General features: G+C 37.9%; 1 protein-coding gene across 1 annotated transcript in view; it reads right to left on the reverse strand.

Moving 5' to 3' along the window:
* The window catches only part of PLCXD3 (phosphatidylinositol specific phospholipase C X domain containing 3), a 200014-nt gene that overhangs the window by 50703 nt on the left and 124245 nt on the right, over positions 1 to 25066 (reverse strand). The window contains exon 2 of the mRNA XM_017533131.2: positions 22643 to 23351. Coding sequence (XP_017388620.1) covers positions 22643 to 23351 — 709 coding nt within the window. The remainder of the gene's footprint in view (positions 1 to 22642; positions 23352 to 25066) is intronic.

Raw genomic sequence — 25066 nt, forward strand, 5'->3', positions numbered from 1 at the left:
GGATTAAAGACTTAAACATAAGACCTAACACCATAAAAACCCTAGAAGAAAATCTAGGCAAAACCATTCAGGACATAGGTGTAGGCAAGGACTTCACGACCAAAACACCAAAAGCATTGACAACAAAAGCCAAAATAGACAAATGGGACCTAATCCCATTTCATTTCTAATTTAACTTAGGATTTTCTCTCTTCATGGTTACTTTTTTTAATGGTCTATCTATTTTATTCATCCTTTCAAAAACCAGCTTTTTGTTTTATTTATCTTTTGTATTTTTTGGTTTCAATTTCTGTTCTGTTTAGTTCTGTTCTGATCTTGGTTATTTCTTTTCTTCCTCTGGGTTTGGATTGTTCTTGTTTCTCCAGTTTCATGTATCTTAGATTGTCTCTTTGTGCTCTTTCAGACTTTTTGATGTAGGGATTTAATTCTATGAACTTTTCTCTTAGAAATGCTCTTGCTATATTTCAGGATTTTACAGGTTGTGTCACTATTATGGTTCAGTTCAAATAATTTTTTAATTTCCATCTTGATTTCATTGTTGGCCAATGATTATTCAGGACCAGGTTATTTAATTTCTATGTATTCACATGGTTTTGAGGATTCCTTTTGGAGTTTATTTCCAATTTTATTCCACTGTTGTCTGAGAGAGCACTTGATATAATTTTGATTTTCTTAAATTTACTGAGACTTGTTTTGTGGCCTATCATATGATCTATCTTGGAGAATGTCCCATATGCTGATGAATAGAATGGATATTCTGCAGGTGTCCGGCAAAATGTTCTGTAAATATATGTTAAGTCCATTTGTTGTAGGGTATAGTTTAAGACCATTTTTTCTTTATTGACTTTCTGTCTTGATGACCTGTCTAGTGATGTCGGTGGAGTACTGAAGTCCCCAACTATTATTGTGTTGCTGTCTATCTCATTTCTTAGTCTACCAGTAATTGTTTTATAAATTGGGAGCTCCAGTGTTAGGTGGATATATATTTAGAATTGTGGTATTATCCTGTTGGACTAGTCCAATTATCATTATATAATGTCCCTCTTTGTCTTTTTAAACTACTGTTGCTTTAAAGTTTGTTTTGTCTGATATAAGTACAGCTCCTCCTGCTCACTTTTGGTGTCCATTTGCATGGAGTATCTTTTTCCATCCCTTTACCTTAAGTTTATGTGAATCCTTATGTGTTAGGTGAGTCTTTTGAAGACAGCAGAAACTTTATTGGTGAATTCTTGTTCTTTCTGCTATTCTGTATCTTTTAAGCGGAGCATTTAGGCCATTTACATTCAACACTCGTATTGAAGTATGACGTCTGTTCATCCTGCTGTTTGCCTGAATACTTTGTTGTTTGTTGTTTTTTGTTTCTTTGTTTTTCATTGTGTTATTGTTATATATGTCCTGTGAGATTTATGCTTTAAGGAGTTTCTATTTTGGTGTGTTTTGATAGTGTGTTTCAAGATTTAAAGTAGTTCTTGTAGTGTTGGCTTGGTAATGGCAAATTCTTTCAACATTTGTTTGTCTAGAAAAGACAAAGAATTTTGTATCTAGACAGTATCTTCCCTTCATTTATAAAGATTAGTTTCACTGGATACAAATTTTTTGTCTGATAACAGCTTTAAAGAGGCTAAAAGTAGGACCCCAAACCCATTAGCTTGTAGGATTTCTGCTGAAAGATCTGCTGTTAACCTGATAGGTTTTCCTTTATAGGTTACCTGATGCTTTTGCCTCACAGCTCTTAAGATTCTTTTCTTCATCTTGACTTTAGATAATCTGATGACTATGTGCCTAGGTGATGATCTCTTTGTAATGAATTTCCCAGTTGTTCTTTGAGTTTCTTGTATTTGGATGTCTAGATCTTTAGCAAAACTGGAAAGTTTTCTTCAATTATTTCCTCAAATATGTCTTCCAAACTTTTTGATTTTTCTTCTTACTCAGGAATGCCAATTATTCTTAGGTTGGACATTTAACATAGCCCCAAACTTCTTGAAGGCTTTGTTCATTTATTTAAAAAATTTTTTCTCTTTGTCTTCGATGGACTGGTTTAGTTTGAAAGCCTTGTCTTTGAGCTCTGAAATTTTTTCTTCTGCTTGTTCAATTCTATTGCTGGGACTTTCCAGTACATTTTGCATTTTTCTAAGTGTGTCCTTGATTTTCAGAAACTGTGACTGGTTTTTATTTATGCTATCTATTTCACTGAAGATTTTCCCTTTATCATATCCTGTATCAGGATATGATAAATCGAAAATCATGTTTTTGATTTATTGAATTTCACCTTTCTCTGGTGCCTCCTTGGTTAGCTTAATAATCAACTTTCTGAATTCTTTTTCTGGCAATTAAGAGATTTTACCTTGCTTTGGATCCATTGTTGGTGAGCTGGTGTGATCTTTTGGGGTGTTAAAGAACCTTGTTTTATTATATTACCAGAATTGTTTTTCTGGTTCCTTCTCATTTGGGAAGACTATGTCAGAAGGAATATCTGGGACTCAAGGGCTGCTGTTCAGATTCTTTTATCCCACTGCCTGCTTCCTTGATGTGATGTTCTTACCCTTCCCCTAGGAATGGGGCTTCCTGAGAGCCACTTTTCTGTGATTGTTTTTCCTTTTCTGGGTCTAGCCGCCCAGTAGAGCTACGAGGCTCCCAGCTGGTACTGGGAAGTGTCTGCAAAGAGTCTTGTGATGTGATTCATTTTCAGGTCTTTCAGCAGTAGATATCAGCAACTGCTCTGGTGAAGGTAGCAGGGGAGTGAAGTGGCCTCTATGAGCACTGTTGGTTGTATTTTTTAGAGCATTGGTTTTGTTTTCATTGGCGTCTGGCCAGGAGGTAGTGCTTTCAAGTGCACACAGCTGTGGTAATATGAGGAGGTTGCAAACTCGCCATAGGGATACCTGCTTAAGTGTTCAGGTTTCTTAGGCTGTGACAGGGCCATAGAACTCCTAAGAGATTATGACCTTTGTCTTCTGTTACCACGGCGGGTAAGAAAGACCACCAAGTGGGCCAAGTTGGGGCAGGGATAGGTGTGTCTGAGCTCAGACTTTCCATGGGTGGAATGAGGTTATGTTCCTAGGGAATTATGCCTGCCTCTTCTGAGTCATACAGGCCACCAGGGAAGTAGGGGAAAGCTGACAGTCACAGGCCTCACCCCACTCTCAAGGCTGGTCTCACTCCCACTGCATGCCCACCAGTAGCAATGAGTTTATTTCCAGGCAGTCAATGTCCAGGACTGAGAATTTGCACCATACCACGAACTTTCCACTGAGAAAGCAAGCAGACTCACAGTTTTTTGGTGTCTCAGGGAGCCTGCAGTAGTGATCCAGTTCTTTCTCTAGTTTGTGGATTTTCTCAGCTTTCCTGAGATGCTCCTGCAGCAGTTCTTGAAGCAAAAGTTCATGATGTGAGTCTCCACTTGCTGCTCCATTTGTCCCAGCAGGAGCTGCAAGCTAGTTTTGCCTCCTATCTGCCATCTTTCAATCCCTAATATCAGTTTTGGGCTACTTAAAACCCCACAAGAAATATGAACAAGGTGCCAAATGGAATGAACAATAGAAACCTACCTAACTCATTCTCATAATGAAAGATAAATAAAAGGATGAATGAATGGATAGCCTGCTTTGTCACACTCTCCTAGAAGCCACATCTCAGCCCTGTCAGTTAATCTATTATTCTACAATTTACCACGTTAAAATAAAAATGTCTACATGATACAGAAGTAGTAGAGTTAAATTAAATCTTTCACTTCATTGACTGCTTTAATATTGAACTAATTATCACAATTTTAATATACAAACTCTTGAATCATCAAGGTTCTCACAGATGAGAGTTAGAAACAAACTAGAGATATAGAAAGTGGTTCTTTGGGCAGGCCTCCAACTAGAACACCACACTGACTTTCATGTTAGCATGTCAGTTAGTACACTGACCGAGAGAGATAACCTGAAATTTGGATTGGTTTTTGCTCTATCCCTGAAGCTTTGGGGATTTAGAAATATTCTGGACACGAATCAATGATACTCTTTGGAAGCCATTTTTACATGTAAAAAGCTACTCATCTGCCAGGACCTTTGTTTGTCCATGAATTTGGAAGCAGACATAAACATTTTGTTTTTCATTTTATAGTTAGAAAATGTGTGACACTTTCATATTACATTTTTGAGTTACCATGAAAAGAATTACATAATTTCAGCTCTTCATCAGCGACAACTCAAAAAATGGAGTGATGTGTAGGGGGTGAAAAAAAGCAGAGACTCTGAAATCAGATTGACACATGTTCGAATTCCACAGACGCTGTGCAAGTCTAGGTGAGTTGATTTATTTGGCTAAGCCTCATTTTTTCCATATGCAAAATAGAAATAAAAATATATGCATCATTCAGTTGCTAGGAGGACTGAAATAAGAACATAAATAATGTGTCTATTGTAGTCATTCAAAAAATATTAGTTCTAATGCCAATCTCTTCATTTTATAATTGAGAATGTTGAAATCAGAAACTGACACCTTGAAAGTCAAACTTCACCCTAGGTTTGTGGATGTCACTCATATTATTTAAAATAATACAATAATTTAAATTACAAAGGATTTATGAGTTAAGTTTTAAATGTAGACATTTTATTTTGCTTTTTGCTGCTTGTTATTTTTCTGGGACACAGTAACTCGCAGTCAACCAAGGTTACATGTAGTTTATTATAGTGCTGCATAGTCCAGGAAGAAGAAATAAGGGCAATTCACTTGGTTTATGGTCATTCTTTAATAAGGAACTATCAGTAACAAGTCAGATCTCTCAACAGTTCATGTTCATGAATGTCTATTTTGGCATCTTTTCCTGTTTTGGTAATAATTCAAATGAAACTACTGGTTAGTATTTAGACATCATATGATCTTTTTTTTTTTTTACAAAATATTATAGTACATATGTCCATAGAAATTGTCATTGTTTTCAAGAAATCGGCATACTGATGCTAGAAGAGGGGACAACTACATTTATAGATAAGGAAACTGAAAGCAGATGAAATTAAGTGACTTCACCCAGCTTATACAGTCAGTATATGGCAGTACTAGGTTAAGAAACCAGGTAAATAACTGATTTTGACTTATCTTAGAAGTCACCACATGATGCAGCAATAAACTGTTTATTAATCTGTCTCTCCTACCACAGGGTAACCATGTTGAGGATAAGGGGCTATGTCTTAATCACTTTAAAGTACAGTCACTAGCACATACTCAGTAAACATTCTGTAAATGTCTATTGCTTGATCCAAGTAATACAGATAATAACATATTGAAAGAAAAGAATTTTTCCAAGAATTCAGGATATTTTCTCTTATCTTATTCTATGACAGATGACTCTAAAGTAGTGGATTTTTTTTAAACTGACATCCCAACACTTATAAGCTGAAGATGAGCTGTCATTCAGGATTGTTACCCATGGAGAGGACTGTTCACCACTTATCTCATCAATGACAGAATGACTCAGAATTTTTTTAAGACTCCTCTATTGAAATTGACTTCAGTATCTCTTCATGAGGCAAGAAAAATCCATCTCATTATTGTTTCACTTAGACTCCAAAGAGCCTTCATCAGCTTTGCTCACTTACCAAAGTTGAATGAGCTTAGCTTGCTTCAAAAAGCAATTTACCATGAAAGGACAAGGACTTATCCCCAACTAAAATTATTCTTCAAATTGCTTCAGTATAACTTGGATAAATGAGTAAATTCCCAAGGTGACTAATATGCAGGTGTCAGTAGACACTAAAAATGTGTAAGCTTTGTCATATTTGTTTAAACAGAAAACATGCCATATTAATCAATATTTTATGCTTCTCTAATCGCTGAACAGTTGGTATCATCTGTTTAACATGTAAAGAAATAGAGCATCAGTAAAAGTAAATAACTGTCACAAGAATTTTTGTGCAGTGGCATCTCTAGGCCACTGGTTTTCAACCAAGGTCAATTCTGTATCCTCCCCCAGGGGTGAGTGTTGAGGGGATTTGGCAATGTCTGGAGATTTTTTTTTCAGTCATAACTCTGGGGACGGTGCTACTGGAATCCAGCAGGTAGAGGCCATGTATGCTGCCAAACATCCTACTGTGTACATGACAGCTTCCCACAACGAATTACCTTGCTTAAAATGTCAATATTGCTGAGGCTGAGAAATCCTGTTGGAGGATAAGAATTCTCACCTTCAGTCTCTTCAGGATCCTTCACTACAATCAGTGTTAAGATCCCTGTGTCAGGAGGGGAACATCACACACCTGGGCCTGTCAGTGGGTGAAGGTGGGCTAGGGGAGAGATAGCAGGGGTTGGGGGGATTGAGGAGAGATTACATTAGGAGAAATACCTAATGTAGATGGTTGCAGCAAACCACCATGGCACATGTATACCTATGTAACAAACCTGCATGTTCTGCACATGTGCCCCATAACTTAAAGTATAATAAAATAAAAAATAAAGATTCCTGTGTTCTCATGTTTCCATAAGCAAAAGTGAGTATGTGTATTTTTCTTTGGTAATGAAAGAGTAAAAATTTTTTCCATGCTGTTTTGCCACCAGAAAATACCCTTTGCCTTGGGTTCTTTCCCCAAAGGATATGAAATTGTCACAAAGGTTGCCCGGAGATGGATTTGGCATCTTAAAACTCTCATTGGCAGGAAAATTAAAGCAACTTAAAATGTGTGTGCTCTTTAGGGAGATGTGCTATTCCCACTCTATATTATTAGATCTCAGAGACAGCTGGAGCAAGAACATCTGGGACTTCCTGCACTATTATTTTGCCAAGTTGCTATAAAATTGTCCCTTCTCACTACAAAACTGAAAGGAAAAGAGAAAAAGCAGTGCAAAGGCCAACCACACTTGTTAAAATGTTGCTCCTCAGCTGTCTCTCATAAGCCCCAGCAGTGGCTCCCTTTTTGTCAGGTTACTTCAATAAGAGGGAGAATCTACTTTGTTTGATATGTACTTTTGATAATCAAGGAATGTACCTTGGCATGTAAACTGTGCAGGACAGAATGTCAAATCTCAAAGCATACTTTTCTACCTTGAATTTCAAAAATAAAATACATAACATGAATTTAGCAAATCTTCTCAAGGAACTTGCTGCATTTTATTGTCAAAATAAGGACCTTTCACATAATGCTTTCACTTTCCTCTCTTATGTACTTATGTACATCTGTTCCTAACACCAACAGGCACACAAAGTGTCATGAATCTGTGGCTGGATATTTCCAGCCTCCAAGGAACTCTCACTCGTTGGCCCAGTCTAATACCTTATTGTCTGGAAATGTTTTCAAAACAAAGTACAATTTTTCACCATAGGGGAAAAATATATATATATATATATATATTACTATTTTTGGTGGTCAATGATTTAGAAAATCACAAGAGTATATCACATTTGAGTAGAGAAAATAGATGTGTACTTGATATATGGACATAAAATTGCAATGTCTCAATGAAAGGTAAAGGTCAGAAAAGGTCAGCATATTACTGTCCTAAGATGCTAGAGAAGTCACTTTTGTCATCTTTCCCTCCTTGGAATCCCTGTGGCATATGTCATCTACAGATAATTTTAGTACACAGTTGAAAACAATGTCTTGTACCATTCTCTAGTTTTGCCTTTTATAAAAATCTCACACTCAAGGAGATTGCCCTGTATCTGAAGGACAAGGACCATGAAGCAAAATTTTATGATACCTTATCATGCCTCTCCAGTCCCCACTGTAAGCCCACAGCATATTCTTAATATGTTCTTGTTGGCTGACTGACAACTGTTGAGTGACTGGCCAAAATGCATGGTTCTTGTCTCTGTCCCTGGGTAACCTGAAGAATTCGGGGACACTGGGAAACACTATTTTGGTCTACTTCAAATAAACTATGATTCTCTAAAGTCATATTATAAATACCATTCTAGTATCAAGTGGGTTATATTACTTTCTTCCCCACCTCAATTTTTAAGAAGAGTCGTAGATATACAAAAGCCCCCCCAAATATCACAGATATAAACCCAAACAATGTTGGAAATAAAACACAACTTTTGCAACTACTCTGCCAAAGAAATCCTTCAAGAAAAGCACTAAAGGAAAATATGAGGTTCAGACCAAGCTAAAAGAATGTAAATGCACGTCTACTAGGACAATCATGAACTTAGGTGAAAAAGTACCACATGGGGTATCTGAGCACTTTCAGAAGACCGTAATTTATGTTTTCAGTTGAGAGGTAGGGAGATTGCAAACATTTTCTCCCATTCTGTAGGTTGCCTGTTTACTCTGATGATAGTTTCTTTTGCTGTGCAGAAGCTCTTTAGTTTAATTAGATCCCATTTGGCTTTTGTTGCAATTGCTTTCGACATCTTCATCATGAAATCTCTCCCTGTGCCTATGTCCTAAATGGTATTGCTTAGCTTTTCTTCTAGGGTTTTTATAGTTTTTTGTTTTACATTTTGTGTTTTATGTTTACGTCTTTAATCCATCTTTAGTTGATTTTTGTATATGGTGTAAGGAAGGGGTATAGTTTCAATTTTCTGAATACAGCTAGCCAGTTCTCCCAGCACCATTTATTAAATAGGGAATCCTTTCCCCATTGCTTGTTTTTGTCAGGTTTGTCAAAAATCAGATGGTTGTTGGTTTGCAGTTTTATTCCTGGGTTCTCTATTTTGTTCCATTTGAGTATGTGTCTGTTTTTGTAAGAAATAGATTTCCTACAATAGATTGTAGGAAAATTTGGTCAAAAATGAACCACAAAAACTGAAAGATGTCCATTAATAGTTTTGTTTTTCTTTGTCATCTTTTGTTGGTTTTTCGTAGACAAGGTCTTGCTCTGTCACAAAATAGTACCATGCTGTTTTGGTTACTGTAGCCTTGTGGTATAGTTTGAAGCTGGATAGTATGATTCTTCCAGCTTTCCTCTTTTTGCCTAGGATTGTATTGGCGATTTTGGCTCTTTTTTGATTCCATATGAATTTTAAAATAGTTTTTTCTAATTCTGTGAAGACTATCAATGATAGTTTAATGGTAATAGCATTGAATCTATAAATTGCTTTGCACAGTATGGCCATTTTCATAATATTGATTCTTTCTATCCATGAGCATGGAATGTTTTTCCATTTGTTTGTGTTTTTTATTTGAGCAGTGGTTTTTAGTTCTCCTTAAAGAGGCCTTTCACTTATCTTGTCAACTGTATTCCGAGGTATTTTATTCTTTTTATGGCAGTTGGGAATGGTAGCTCATTCATAATTTGCCTCTATATTTGGTTCATTCGTAAGTTGGCATAGAGCCAAATTCATATAAGCTATTGCCTGTTGTTGGTGTATTGGAATGCTAGTGGTTTTTGCACATTAATTTTGTATCCTGGGACTTTGCTGAAGTTGCTTATCAGCTTAAGAAGCTTTTGGGCTGAGACGATGGGGCTTTCTAGATATAGGATCATGCCATCCACAAAGATAGTTTGACTTTCTCTCTTCCTATTTGAATACCCTTTATTTCTTTGTCTTGCCTGATTGCCCTGGTGAGAACTTGCAAATACTATTGAATAAGAGTGGTGAGAGAGACAAGACGTATCCTTGTTTTGTGCTGGATTTCAAGGCAAATGCTTCCAAGCTCTTGCCCATTCAGTATGATGTTGGCTGTGGATTTGTCATATATGGCTCTTATTATTTTGAGGTATGTTCCTTCAGTACCTAATTTATTGAGAACTTTTATCATGAAGGGATGTTGAATTTACTCAAAGGCCTTTTCTGTAGCTACTGAGATAATCATATGATTTTTATCTTTAGGTCTTTTTCCTATAAACATTTTCAATCAAGAGTTGTCTACCCTTTGCTAACTGGAGTAGAATATGGTGGACCATTGAAACATCCTTTCTACACACAGCCTGCATCAGGAGACATGGAAATGTCAGTGCTCATGGTTCATGGTATTAAGAAGCCTCTCCAACTTTATTACTTATAAGAGTTCTCATCCATATTGTGTTTGGGGTCTTCTTGGTCTGTGGACACATAAGTGATGTGTTGAAGTAGACACATATAGTGGCAATAAGTTGTGTGTTCATGCAAGGGTGTGGAATTCTCCTTATGTCATGTAAAACCATGTAGAAATGTCTGTGGCACTTGCTCTGCTTGTGAATGGCAATAGAGGCAAATTAATTAAATAACCACTTAACCCCTAACCAGTGAATGTGAAAGTGAGACAGGAAGAAAACTGAGTTTCCAGAATACTTTACAGTAGATCCCTCATGACTCTTCTGAATCCACATATGCTGTCTGTTAACAGATTGAATTTAGGCTGAACTACACACTTGACCAAATTTTCCTACAATCTATTCATTATAAGCTAGTTTTATTTTGAAAAACAGGCAGCCTGAATTAAACTCTCAAAAATGAACCGCAAAAACTGAAAGATGTCCATGAATAGTTTTGTTTTTCTTTGCCTTCTTTTGTTTGTTTGTTTGGTTTTTTTTAGACAAGGTCTTGCTCTGTCACCCATGCTGGAGTGCAGTGGTGCAATTTCAGCTCACTGCAACCCCCACCTCCTGGATTCAAATGATTCTCCTGCCTCAGCCTCCTGAATAGCTGGGATTACAGGTGCCCACTACCATGCCCAGATAATTTTTGTAGTTTTAGTAGAGGGGGGTTTCACCATATTGGCCATGTTGGTCTTAAACTCCTGGGCTCAAATGATTCACCCGCCTCAGCCTCCCAAAGTGCTGGGATTATAGAAGTGAACCACTGTGCCCAACCAATTAATAGCTTTTGATAGAATTATTGTCTTATTTATTTTTTTGACTGGTTCATTTTTGAACCTGAGCTAAATAATATAGGCAACAACTTTTCTGTTCAGTATTCAGATAAGTAGCAGCCAATACAGTGAATTTGGTCTGTTTTATACTGGCCCCATCTCACATCCATTTCCAAAGGGCAGCCTGTGCTTTTAGCATTCACTAATGAAATCACACATTACAGTCTCACTGCCATACACTGCTTCTTCCAGATAGGATGTCACAGCCTCAGAAACAACTTGTAAGCTTTTTTCTTTTAACAGCTGAGGCCACAGGGAAATAAGTGATGAGAGGGTGGAAGGAAAGAATATTTTAAAGTAAAAATTCAAGATATAATTGTGATTTCTAAAAAAAAAAAATCAATTATGACAAGGAAGCCTCTAGCCATTCTTGTCTAATTATTAATACTTTTTAAATAAGTTAATTAGCAATAGGCTATAATCCCAGACATACAGAGCAAGAGCCAGAAGATCTGTGCTCTAATCAACAAAGCCAAATATTAGTGCCTGCAACTGATGCATGCAGTATTTTCTCATAAAATCCTCCACAATCAGATATTCTTAGAAAATTTCATATCTTTAGCTTTTTTATTGCTGTTGTTATACTGAAAATATTATAAAAAATAACATTTTATCAACCAAATGTGGTAAGTTAAAAGCTGACACCTCATTGCCTAGATTGATGTTAGTTCATTATTTAATATTTCTGTAACAATTTGTTTAGGTGGGACACACTTAAAGCAACTCCTTGCCCTTTTATCTTTTTTGACAGAGAGGATTTGGCTCATATCACCTCACTCAACTAGCCATTTATACTTGTCAGAGTCACCCTTGTTACTCAGTAGGTCAGTCACTGAAAGCTGTGTCTATCAAGTACATTCAACACAAACATCAGGATTGCAAGCCCTCAGGGGCACCCATACAAACAAGCCCAAGAAAAAATACACCTCCCACTCTGAAAAAGGGCAACAAACCAATTTAGTTGAAAATATGACAGTCTGCATCCTATCTTCTGCTTCCTTGTGCCCTGAATGAGTTGTGAAGCCTTGGAAAAATAGCTGGAATGTTCCCAAATCTTAAAAAATCAACAATTCCCTTTACAAAGAGCTGTGTTCTTCTATTTGTTTTTTCCTTGCCCTGGACCCCTTCTCTCCACCATCTGGGAAATTTCTATAGTTTTCCAAGTATAGGGAGAAATTTAAGATCACAGAGAAAGAAAGTCAGGTTGACTTGTCAATATAGCCCAATTTGAAGAGTTTGCATTTTCAGTAGCCAATCCCTCAACTAGGATGTTTCCAACTATTTGATTTGCCTCATTATCAAAATGATCTGGGCTTTTGCATAGAAACAGCCTCGACTTTTTTAATGAGAAAAAGAACAAAGAAAAAGCACATGGATAGACTAATTTATGCTAGAAGCTTTTAAGCCAAATGGGAATAAGTGATATATATATTTTTCACATTGTATTGAAAAACAGGGAAAGAAAAAGAAGCCCCTTACAACTGAGAGCTGGCCAGACACTCACAACCAGGTCATGTTATTCTCCTGTTGGACATAAACAATCTGCCAGAATACCAACTTCAGGTAAGGTCACTACCTCTCTTGACTAAAATGACTAATGGCGACTCCTTTACCAATTACAGTTTAATCTTGCTCTAGCCCTATAGATTAGGCTTGTTGAAATACCAGTTATAGACTTGGCCTTGCTTCCTGAAAGCATCTGATCTAGAGAGAACCCCAGCTTCCTTAGACCCCCCACCAAGTCACCCAACCTAAACTCAATCTTCTAAGTCCCTTCTAGCGTCCTCTTCCTGGGATGTCTCATGTATGCACCCCATGGTATGTTCTCCCTCACTGCAACACATCATGAACCCTGCACAGAGATCTTTGGCTAAAGGACAATCACAAAATACTTATGTCTCTTCTCTTGTAGCTGTTGCTTCTTGAATGCCTTTTCACCCGAATGGACTTGGGCCCCACTGAGGAGCACTGCCTACATAGAGCAGAAGGGAAGAGCTGGACTTCAGGCCTCCTTCTCATGACCGTGGAATGTGAATTGAGATTTCTACATCTGGTCCATTTTACTTCTTGAATCAGGCACCTTTTCCTCATTCATCTAGTGATATGCCATGATATGGTTCATTTGAAATTCCAAACAAATCCCCCTTTTCCCTCAGTTGCTGACTGAAATACACAAATTATTGTTTCCCCACCTGACTAATTATCCCTGCTGCCTGGATACTCTACTCCATCTTTATTCTCTCTACCCCCATCAACTTACCTCCTTTCAACTTTTTTTTTTTTTGTGAGTGCTAGCTATACATACTAGCTATATTGTAAGCTAGTTTCTTTTAGAAATTAAATTCAATCTGCCCAGCAATTCCACAGAAGAAAACCGAGATCCAGAGAGGTTTACTAAAGTGGGATAATCTCCATCCTATGCCAGTTTTCCAGAAAAGTATATGTACGTATATGTATTAATTCTCTCTCTCTCTCTCTCTCTCTCACACACACACACACACACACACACACACACACACACACAGAGCACTGAATAGATATCTAACTTCTCAAAAACTTGGAAACTTCTCTATTCTTTAATCTCTCTGAAACAGTGAAAATTGCCTGGCTGTACTTAAATGTATTTTAATCTTCTTTAATCTTAAACATCAGCAGAATGAAGGAGAAAGAGAGCTTTTATGTATACTCTTATTTCAAAAATTTTGGGATCAAAGTTGTTAAAGTGGAGAATTACAGATGGCCCTCCCTCCTGCCATACCCCAGAGGGCACAGGCTGAACTCACTCCTCTGTCACACAGACTCACAGCTGTAAGCTGGTACAAAAATCTTCCTTCTGAGAAATAAAAATTAAATCTTGAGCCCCCAAGCCAACTGAGTGGACCTTCTTCTTGGCCAAAAGAACCCCAGAGAAACCTTAAAAACTGAGTTCTTGGCCAGGTGCAGTGGCACATGTCTATAATCCCAGCACTTTGGGAGGCTAAGGCAGGCAGATAACTTGAGGTTAGGACTTTGAGAACAGCCTGGCCAACAGGGTGAAGCCCCATCTCCACAAAAAAATACAAAAATTGGCTGGGCTTGGTGGCATGCAGCTATAATCCCAGCTACTCGGGAGGCTGAGGTGGGAGAGTCACTTTAACCTGCAGTGAGCCGAGATCATGCCACTGCACTCTAGCCTGGGAAACAGAGCCAAGGGTCCATCTCAAAAAACCAAAACAAACAAAAAAAACCCTGAGTTCTTGGCCATGATGGGATGGGAGATTGGACATGCCCGTTATACCTCTTCTTCACTATCTGCCACTAAAAGACTTTCTTTCCTAAGAGTTAAACAGAAATCAGCCCATCCCATTTCCCCACCTTTCTGTAGTTTCAACACAACTCACCAGCATTTCTTCCTGATCAGAGACAACAAATCTTAAACTGGTTCTGGCTGGTTTACAGAGGCTGCTCATCACATGCCTCAGTGTCCTCTGTTTCACTTTTTGACATACAGGAACTAATTTTAATGTATTGAAATGTTATGTCTCCACCTAGAAGTGAACATGGGACTTACGAAATGTGCATGTTTACTTATTTATAAACGCAAACATCCCACTTTGTGAATATTTATTGATTCTCCTATAACCTGTTGAATATGTATACTTAGCTGACTCATTCAGCCTAAATTTTTGCATTACATTTCTTTTCCTTGAAATGCCTTTCTCAGTTTCTACTGGAGGCTACACTTCCCAGCATATGGAATGGCCAGCCTGCAGGCTGCAATCCTTTACAAGAAATAAGGCTCTCCTCTTCAAATTTATGAACCTCATAATTCTTCAGTTGAAACTCCTGCTCCTCTTCTTTTTTTTTCTCATCTTGTTTGTAAATAGCATTGGGGAGGCAGTTGGGATGCAGTGCTGTAAGGTTAATTGGCTTTGGTGTGAGACACCAAGTTTAGAAGTTATTAAGGCTTCTTCCAGGAGAATGTGCTTTTTAGCTGAGGGGAACCAAAAATTTTCTCACCAAAGGTGAGAAATTGTTTATGCTTATCAGTCCAATAGTCCTAAGATCAAACTAAGTGACATAAGACAGAAGATGCCACAAACTAAGGGTTATTTTTTGGAAATCATTGATAGGTAGTTCTGCCTGAGTTCAACAGGCAAATATGAACTGAAATCTGGCAGGCCCTGTGTGTAGAGGAGTCGTAGCTTAGATTTAAGGAAGAACTAACTAAGCCTAGGGAGGAGAGCATTGATAAATATTGGGGTTTATGTCTACAGGTTAACCAAAACCAGGTTAATTTGCCAGTAGGGATGATTAAGGTGCAGCTTGTTTGTGGATATGAGCCGTGCTACTTGAAGTGGGGCTCACTTGAGTATGCTAAGGATGAAACACTGAGCCACAGACTATTGAATCAGAGTCTTTGAAAGTGGCATCCAGGAATTTACATTTTAACAACATTTTCATAAGTGCATTCCAGTTTGCCAAGTCCTGTGCTGGGAAAGGGTTGCTTTCTGGAGCTTCCTTTCGATTTACAAGCCAGAATCCCCTTTCTAGAGATTCAAAAACAGATTCTGAGTTGGCCCCAGCACTGGCTTCTAGCATCATCCAAGCAAATTATTTAGCCTTTCTGACTATCCGTTTCTTAAATTGCTAATTAGGAATAACACTTGTACAAATGAAGCCATGTACATACATAGAAACAGACATACACACACAGACATATATGTATGTGTCTATATGCATACACACATATATATATACACACACACAGAGAGAGAGAGAGAGAGAGAGAGAGAGAGAGATTGAAGAAATGAATGAAACCTTTTTGTAAGCAACAATTATTGGAACACTGACTTTCTATAGTCTTCTTGGTTTTTTTTCTCTTCAGGCATATGTAGCCTGAGGAGATAGCTTTCCCCATCTGTTAAATAGAATATCCTAAATAGGCATTGTCAGCTGCTCTGCTCTGCTGCTGTGCTGACCTGTCTTGGGACATGGACTAGGGTGGAAGGGTAGGGCCAGAAAGCTGATCTTTATGGAGGTCAGTTATCTCTTGTGTCACTGCAGCCAACTTTGAACTATTCTGAGTCTCAGCCTTTAAGTGAGGTTTTTCCTGGTTCTCTAAAGTTGCTAAGATAACTGGCACTGCAGCTAAAAAACTTCCAAGAGACTAGAACCACCTCTTCTGGGTCGGGGCAAGGAAAGAGGGTAAACTGGGCAGCAGGAGGGTTGTGAACTGGAATGTGTCCCCTCTGGAGAGAAGAAAAGAGTCTTTTGGGTTCATGATGCAGAGAGAGAAAAATAGAGAGAGAGAAAGAGAGAGAGTGCTTAGGGACAGTAAGCCCAACACAAAATCCATCACCCAGTCCTTCAGTTTTACTCCCTATCCCCTCCAGGCAAGGCTTTGGAGCACCATGCAGTGTTGAGTGCAGTGCAGATTGAAAACTCTTCCGAGCTGGTATGTGCAGCCTGGTGTGCTCTGCCCCCACCCACCACTAGGCTTTTTGTTTATCCTCTGGCCTTATCCCTCTCTGGGGTATCTCTTCTTTTGACTGGGAGCCAGGGGTCCTGGATTTTAATCCTTTCTCTGCTGCCAGTTAGCTCTGTGTCCTTGGGCAATCAATTAGCACTCCTCTTGGCCTCAACTTCCTTATTTAATAAAAAATGGTGAAATGAGCAATAGGCACAAGGCAAGAAGGATTAAGCCCAGCCATCTCTAACTCCCTTCATGTTCTATGTCAACGCTTCCTTAGGGGGTTCCATGCTACCCTCCTACCAGGGTTTGCTTTTTTGAGGCAAACCACACACTTCAGACCTTCTCTTCTCTTAGCTTTGCCTATTCTATCACCAGCATAATTTACTTTCCCAAACCCCTAGACCTGACTCTGACCTCTGAGATGAAGGATAATATATTACATGCAGCCAGTGCTAAGCAGTATTAATTTTACCTAATCTGCAAGAGTAAGCATGGGACCTGGAGTCAAACAAACCCATGTAATAATCCTAGCTTATTAATTAAGGAACGACTTTAATATGGGATTCTAAAGTAAGATATTAGGCATCTCTCATCCTGAATTTCCAACTCTAATGGATTTAATAATACCTAACTTGTAAGGGTACAGGACCTTAAATGGACACAAATCATGTAGAGCTCTTAGCACAGTGCCTGGCACATAATGTGGACTCAACAACTGCAGTTGTCTTCCTTTCCCCAGCTGGGTAATATTGGTGTGTACTAACAACAACATCCTGAAAACTCCGCCTTACACTCAAGGTGATTATGAGACTAAGTGGCCAGGGCTGCCCATCATCCAACTCCAGGGGATGTTACACATATAAAATGATACTGGGAATGGTATTCCAAGGGGGCAGCGCTGACAGTAGGGCTAAAGCCACACCATGTCAGCATTTTTTTTTAACCTCTCTTTCTTTCTGAACACTTGCTGGCATGCTACTCTGTTTCCCCCCTTGAAATGGTGTCTCTGTCTTTGGTCTCTTCCTTCCTTACTCAACCTACATTATTAGGTGGGTTTCGTCCCCTGAGATCCAGTCCTGATTTGCCTTCCTCAATATCTTCCCAATTTATACCTAATTCAGCCAACCATAATCTCCCCCCTCCCTTTTTCCTCGACTCATTCCCCCATGTTCTTTTGCACATCAGTCTGTTCTTGTATCTGATCTTGATTTTTCTTGTCCTCAAGATTTCCTTCCTCCATGCTTTGCTTTTGCTATTTCCTCAGCCTGGGAAGCTACCCCTACCCATCTCTGCCTATCACAACGCTTTTTGTCAAAAGCAGCCAAAATCTTTCCAGATATCTCTCTCCTCTAAGTCATTACAGGCCTTGATTTTTAATTCTCCTGTTTCTTTCCAATTTGTATTTAGGTCTTGCGTGTTCTTGCCTTTTCAAACCTATGTGATGCTTGACGGGAACAATAGCACATACCAATTTTAATATCCCTCACAGCACTTAATGAAGAACTCATAGGAGCTGTTCAACAGATAACTACTAAATTGAACTCAGTCTATCTGAATATTCTGTCAAATTTGATCTAGATATTGTCATTTAATAAGATGAAAACAAAGTTGTAGTCAGTTCTTTGGATTCTCACAGATAGCAGGGACAGAGTATGATGTAATGGTTATAAGACTTCATATCTGAGATCAGTCACTTGAACTACAGTGTCTAGAACAGATTAGGTATTTAAATGTTTGCTTTTGTGAATAAATGAACAGAGGAAGCAGCCTGGATTTAAATCCCGAACACACCTTTTCTTAACTGTGTTATCCAGCTAAGTTACTTAACACTTCTAAGGCTGAGTCCCTTCATTATTAAGATAGGATGGCAATAGAACCTACACTTAGAGGTTTTATAAATATTGAACCTAATCATGTATATAAAACACTAAAGGATCTAACAGATAGAGGGAATCCTTAAAATAGCCCTTAATAGCTATAACCGTTATTATTACATTAATAATTAAATTGTTGGCCTGTACAAATATATTCTAATTTAACTCAGCATCACTTTACTTGCAAAAATGCATTGCTGCTTAAAAATTTTGACAGGTAGCATGACTGCATTTTTTAAATTAAAAAAACCTACAAGTTAATAAACTTCCACAAATTAGGAAAAGACTTTACTCAAGTTGCACACCTTCTTTTTAAGAATGTGTGAATTGCGTGGGGGTGAGGTGCAAAAGCTGGTGTTTGAAAAAGAATTAAAAATAGATCTTTAAGAAATAAAAATCTGTGTGTTTTGGCATTGCTAAAATGTAGAAAACGAATCTGCAGTATTTAGAACCATTGGCCAAATTGAAAGCTATGGTACCTAAATTCCAGGCTGGATTTAGCTTCCCTGAAAGCCACTCACAACTTCAAACACGGTTTTCTAAATGCATGTGCTCAGAGTTTTACTACCCCAAATATTAGACATTATTTAAAAAATTGTAGAGAAACTAGCTAGTCAAATACAGGATCTTGGAACTGTAGGATTTTAGAACTGAAATGGATCTTGGAGGTAACCAAGCTCAAATCCCAAATTTTGCAGATGAAAATATATAAGACCCATATTCCTTTCATGGCACAGAATAATTTACTATACTTTTTGGTGCCAACATAGGACTTTATGAATGAATGGCTTTTGCACAAATGCAAAGAGGACAATGCCAGAATGAGTTCACTTCATAGGCTTCATCACTTGGTAAAAAGAGAAAGCCAAAAAGCTCTGGGGAGTCAAGTGCTCCTTCACTGCCTCTTTGATAAACAAGTGATAAGTATTAATAAATTGCCTTCGCAAGGCATGACCCCAGAGCTGACAATAAGCGTTTCCTATAGGCTCCATGCAGAAGGCTGGAGTATGTCCAAAAACCAAACCAAACCAAAACAAAAAACTAAGTTTCACATTAATATAGCATTCAGAATACAGCTTTGCAAATGGTTAAAAAGAAAGCCTTTCGAGTACTTCTGAGACTAAACTCCACTACAGAATGCCAGCACAACTATAATGACAAGGTTCAGATATATTTGCAAATTATTTGTACGTAATTTGCAGAATCCTGTAGAGGAAAATGTTGGTTCTATATATGGAGTCTTCATTTCTACTTTTAACATTCCATTTTCTTCTCCTTTTTCTTTTCAACAATACAGCTCTACTATTCCAGATGTACAAGCTAGAGGCAAGTGAGAAGTTCTGAATTAAAGGACTGAGAGTGGTTTTAAAAAATTAACTCGATGTGCTGTTAATAAGTGTTATCTGAACAAAATTTAAGTGCTTGGAATACATTGTATTAGTTAAATTTAAATAGGATTGGTCACTAAAATATTCCTTAGTGCCTTTTCTATATGCTAATTTATACTGTGAATCTTTTGGGAGAGTAGTACAGAATATAATGCTCAGCACCTTCCTGACTGATTTTACCCCCCACAAATCCTGCTTTAGTAGTACTGTACTGGAGCATGAGTAACCAAAAAGAAGTTTAACTATGACTTGAAAACTTCTAAATTACATCAAATGCCATAAGAGGAAAAAAATGAAAATGATTTATCTTTGAGTAAATTCTTTTTGGCTTCTTCAAAGGATGATCTCTACACAGGTAAAATGAGAGTACAGTTCTTGGCTAAAATGCAAAGCAAGCATTTAACATGAGTGTTTTCCTAAGCATAGAACTATGCTGGAAGCTGGAAGAGGTCATAGGAAGACTTGCATCCTGCCCAAATGTAAAAGTTTAAAAATGAAGTTTCTTTCATTCAAGGTATGGAGAGAATGGAGGAAGTTGGAGTAAGTTCCTTCCCAGGCTCCTGAGATTCTTCAATATCTGGGGACTCTATAGGATACGGTTAAAAACAATGCATTCTTATACATACACAACTCCTTCACTTTCTAAGTTTGTGAGAAAGGGGTAAATTGTTAATTAACAGAAAAAATAGTATTTGTAGAAAGTGGTGCTATAAACCAAAAAGCCCTCTTGTTTTGATGAACACTTTGTTGGAACTAGCTGAATTTAGGCTTAGGAAGCTGGAGAGAGGTGACTAGTTAGTCATAATCATCTAGAAATGTTAATCTAGTTACATAATTATCCAGAATGTAGAGTCTCAAAGGCAATCTAAGGGTAAAGAAAGAAAAGAGGTGAAAAATGGTAAAGAAGGAGAAGATTCAGTCAAAGGATGTGAGGCTGAGGTATACAGTGTTCTAGATGTTGTCAGGGGTTGTTATCCCACGACAGAAGATTTGTAATTAAAGACAAATTTAAAATTTGATTTTAAATTATATACATTATTGTGATTATAAAACATTCCTGGCCTCTTCAGATCTTCAGTAAAATTTAAAAACCATTGTGGAAATGAGCATGAAGCAAGTTTCATGTCTCAGAATGGGACATGGACAGACTATGAGGGACGATTGAGCCATAAAATGATATAATCCAGCAGTAGCAAGAGCTCCTAAGTAATATAGACATTAGCAGAAATCATAGAAAAAGCCATATGCTTTCACAGAGTACACAGTGAATGGTTGGTAATGTTATTTAAATTTTAAGAAACAGAGCAGTCCTGGCTAATGGACCATTTTGAATAACAGAAGAAAATTATGATTTTATATGGAGGAACATTTCCACTCCAATGACTTGGAGTTTTCACCACCAAGAAATGCCAACAACCCCCAAATGAGTTGGCCTATATTTCTAACGATCAATTAGCCATATCTACTTGAATGCCTTACCAATGCTTTAAATTCAGCATGATCCTGATGGTACCTTCCCCACTTCCTCCTAAGTCCCTGTGCCTTTGTTTACGGACTCTGTGAATGCTTCCATTACCTGTCCCATTTATCTGCAACTCTTGTCTCCCATTAATACCACACAGTGAACTAGTCACCAAATCATTTGAATTTCCACTGCTTCCATATTATCCCCTTCTGTGTTTTTTCACTTCCTCAGTTTAGCCTGCATCATCTTGCTGAAACAGTTCTAAATACCTATTAATTGCTCTCTCTCTCCATTCCATTGATCCTCCAGGCTGCATCAGTTATTACATAAAACACAGATCTTGTCAAGTCATGCTACTTTTAGACTTTATTATCTAGCTCCCCATTGCTCACAGGAGGAGGTTGTTTGTAGCCTGGTTAAAAGATTTCTGGAAAATGTGTTCTTGTGCCACTCTAAGCTTCATCTCCATTCATTTCCCACTCTACATGCTATGCCACAAGGTCACCCATACTATTTTCATCGCCAAATTATTTCTCTTCATCTTTTGTCTTTTCCAAAAAGACCTCGAGTCCTAGCCAAGCATTCATGCTCTGTCTCTAGCGTAATTCAAAATGTCAATTAAAGATAAAAAGAGATCTGATAAGGATTTGTGTTCTTTCTTCAGATATTTGCATTGTTTAAAATTGTAACTCAATAAATAATATGTACAATTCAGAAGGTTGTGTCACACTCATAGGAAAAATCTGCAATTGCTCAAATTATACCTCACAGGTAATGAACATTCTACATGTTTGGCTGGGCTTGACCAATGAATTGACCACTTTCTCAGGGATAAGCATTCCTTATAAGGCACCATATGTAGTATAAAGGACATAGGATATAGTTTGAGAATCAAGCTTGAGGATCTGTGTTATAATTCACTGTTGAAGGGGTCTTAGGAAAAATATATCACTTTTATGAACCTCATTTTTTAAATATGTAAGACAATACCTACTTCTCAGGGTTGTTATGCAGATCAAATGGAATCAGGGATATTAGAAGATGGCAAATGGTAGAGAAGGGATCTTGTAACCTATAAAGCACTACACAAATGTGGAAAAAAGTGCTATGAAAAGACAACTAGACGTGGAGTTAAAATATATGGTGTTACGGGTTCATCTGTGGCCTAGAAAAAGATATGTTAAAGCCCTAACCCCTGCTACTTGTGAGTGTGACCTTATTTAGAAATTGGTTCCTTGCAGAAGTAAGTAACATGAGGTCATTAGGGTGGGCCCTAGTTCAATACGACTGGTATCCTTATAAGCAAAGGAAAAGACCAGAGACACATGAGAAAATGGCACGTGAAAAAGGAGGCAGAGACTGGAGTGAGGCATGTATAAGCCAAGTAATACTCAGGTGCCAGCCACCACCAGAAACTAGGAGAAAGGCATGGAATAGATTCTCTCTTAGAGTCCTCAGAAGGAACTGACCCTGCTGAAATTCTGATTTTAGACTTCTAGGCTTCAGAACTGTGAGATAATACAATTTTGTTGTTTTAAGATACCCAATTTGTGTTACTTTGTTATAGTACCCCTGGGGAGCTAATATACATAGGTGTGAATTTTAGCTTCATCAATTACGACCTCTGTGAATTCAAGTTAAATTATTTGAGGTTTCCCCCCTAATATTTTAAAGACACTTACCTTTCTGTGATTGTTTCTCTGAGGCCACTTGCCACCCCTTTGACCACAGTGCTAGCTTTGGGAGTCAGCACCACCTGAGATATAAAAAACGAGCCCTTCTTTCTTCTCTCAGTGATGGATGCTTGAAGAAACTGGATCAGTTTCTCGGGGTCTGTGGTGTTGGCCCAGGGTGCTGGCATCATCTGCCCAGGCCACAGAAAGGGCACTTCCAGAGCCACTGGACTATGGTAGAAGACCAGCACTTGATAGTCCTTCTCCCACAGGTACTTTAAACTAACTTCTTGGGCAAAAATCGCTGGGCACATTTTATTTCCATAGATATCTTTCAGCATTTGGACTAGTTTTTCATGGTGATATTTCTGCATCCCATAAAAGTGGTTGAAGTCCAAGAACACTACCTCCTTATGGTGATCTGTGAGGAATGCATTGATCTCCTCAAGGCCTTCATTGACTTTGGCACTGAACAAACCATGAGCAAAATAGAGTTCATTGTCGGGGTCTCTGGGCTTGGTGGAAATTCGAAGATCAAAATAGCGAATCCCAGCTCCTAGCTGACCAGTAAAATTCATTGTCTGAGTGGCTAACCATTTCCGCATGAGCTTTTTGGCCACAGTTCCAAACACAGAGACAAAATTCTGGACAGTTTCTGGCTGTTCAGGACCTACTGGAGAGGCTTCATCAATGTAGAAGCTGAAGGAATCGTGAGACCCTAGGAGAATAACAAGGCATAATGTGGTTAATTTCCAAGCCTTTGCCCTTTCCAAATTCTTTCCCTCTTGCAATATCCATATTTCTCCCTCAAATGAGCCACAGGAAATACTAAGAAATTTAATACTAGTTATTTTTCATGTCTTAGGAGTGTCCTTTATATAAATTGACATAGGATAGAGAACCCTTCCATAGATCAAATTGACTATAAAACAATAAGAAGGTTTCCTTATTAAATTTAAAATTTAAATAATCATCCGTTCTGTGAACCAAGAATGTAATACACTCACTAGAATTGGCTTTCCATATGGGTGACATAAATGATCACTCATAAAGCAATATGTATGGAGACTCACTAGTACTCAAATATTTTACAGTCTTACCCTTTTCCTTGATTTGGGGTTGATTCTAAGCTTAGAAGGATTGTCTCAATGAATAAAGATGCCCTTTCCACAAGCAATCATCATCTGAATTTTTACCTCATTCACTTCAGAAGGCATAAGAGGAAAGGAGAAATAAGACAAGAAGGCAGTATGATGCTGATATATTTAACTTCATTCCTGATCTTGCGTTTGGCTAGTTGCAAACTTAGATGAGGTCAAGTACTTTTCACATATTGAATAAATGATAAACTGTTCTTGCAAGTCAACACTATTGACAACGTTTAAAAATTAAGTAATAGACTCTTTTCTTCACAAATTTTCTCTCAACAGCATAAACTCTTTGGGGAATTGGCTTCCAAATTTAGAAGAATTTCTTCCTAGGAAGAAAAAGGACTATTTATTTGATTATTTTTGGCAGTTGCAAATATCAGGACTCTGGAAATGTAGCAATGAACATGTGTGTGATTTGTCACAGAGAGTGCCATTTGAAACTCTTTATTAGGACCCAATAAAGAAATGTTATTTCAAGGTTGCATTTTATTTCTTAAATCCTCCTTTAATTTTTAGGCATAAGCCACTGAAGAGCTAAAATTAAATTAACATATCCTGGATGCCTCACACATTACAGGGTAGATATGGTTTAAATTCTGACACCCTTCCCTGTGTCATGACCCTGTCCTAGTACCATCATCCCCATCTGTTGCTCAGGCTTCCCCTGAGTGCACTTTGTTTCTCCATTCCTGATCTCCCTTCCTTGAGGCACATAATTTCCTAGTTCTTTCACTCCCTAACCCAAAACTCACATACATAATAAATACGCGCAAACACACACAAGAACCTTAAGTTTATCTGTACAACACTTCAGGGCCTTGGTCTGATAAGCTATCGGAAGCATTTTTGTTTCAGTGATGCAATACATACCTATGTCTATATTCTTTCTCTCTCTCTCTCTCTCTCTCTCTCTCTCTCACCAGCTTCAATAGCCCGTAACAATCACAAGTGCCTACATTTCACATACCATGGTAGGTTGCTAAAGAAAATACTTTGCAAAATGTTTTGACATCCTGAAAATCACAAACTTTAAAATTTGGATAAGTTCTCAGAATGATTTGCTTTTTCAAAAACAATAAAAGATAACCCAAATATAGAGAAATGCTACGTTTAATTTAATCTGAAACTGCATGCCTTATCTCTAGTAGACCGTATGGCAAGAAAATGTCAGCCCTTTCTGAATAAGCAAAGCTGGGAGTTTGGTTCGATTGGCAAATTTTAATAGGCATTTAAATTGCTGCATACTGATGTATTAGCTGTTATTCAGTTGTCTGCTAATTTA

This window comes from Cebus imitator, unplaced genomic scaffold, assembly GCF_001604975.1.
Source record: "Cebus imitator isolate Cc_AM_T3 unplaced genomic scaffold, Cebus_imitator-1.0 Scaffold80, whole genome shotgun sequence".
NCBI classification, from domain to species: domain Eukaryota; kingdom Metazoa; phylum Chordata; class Mammalia; order Primates; family Cebidae; genus Cebus; species Cebus imitator.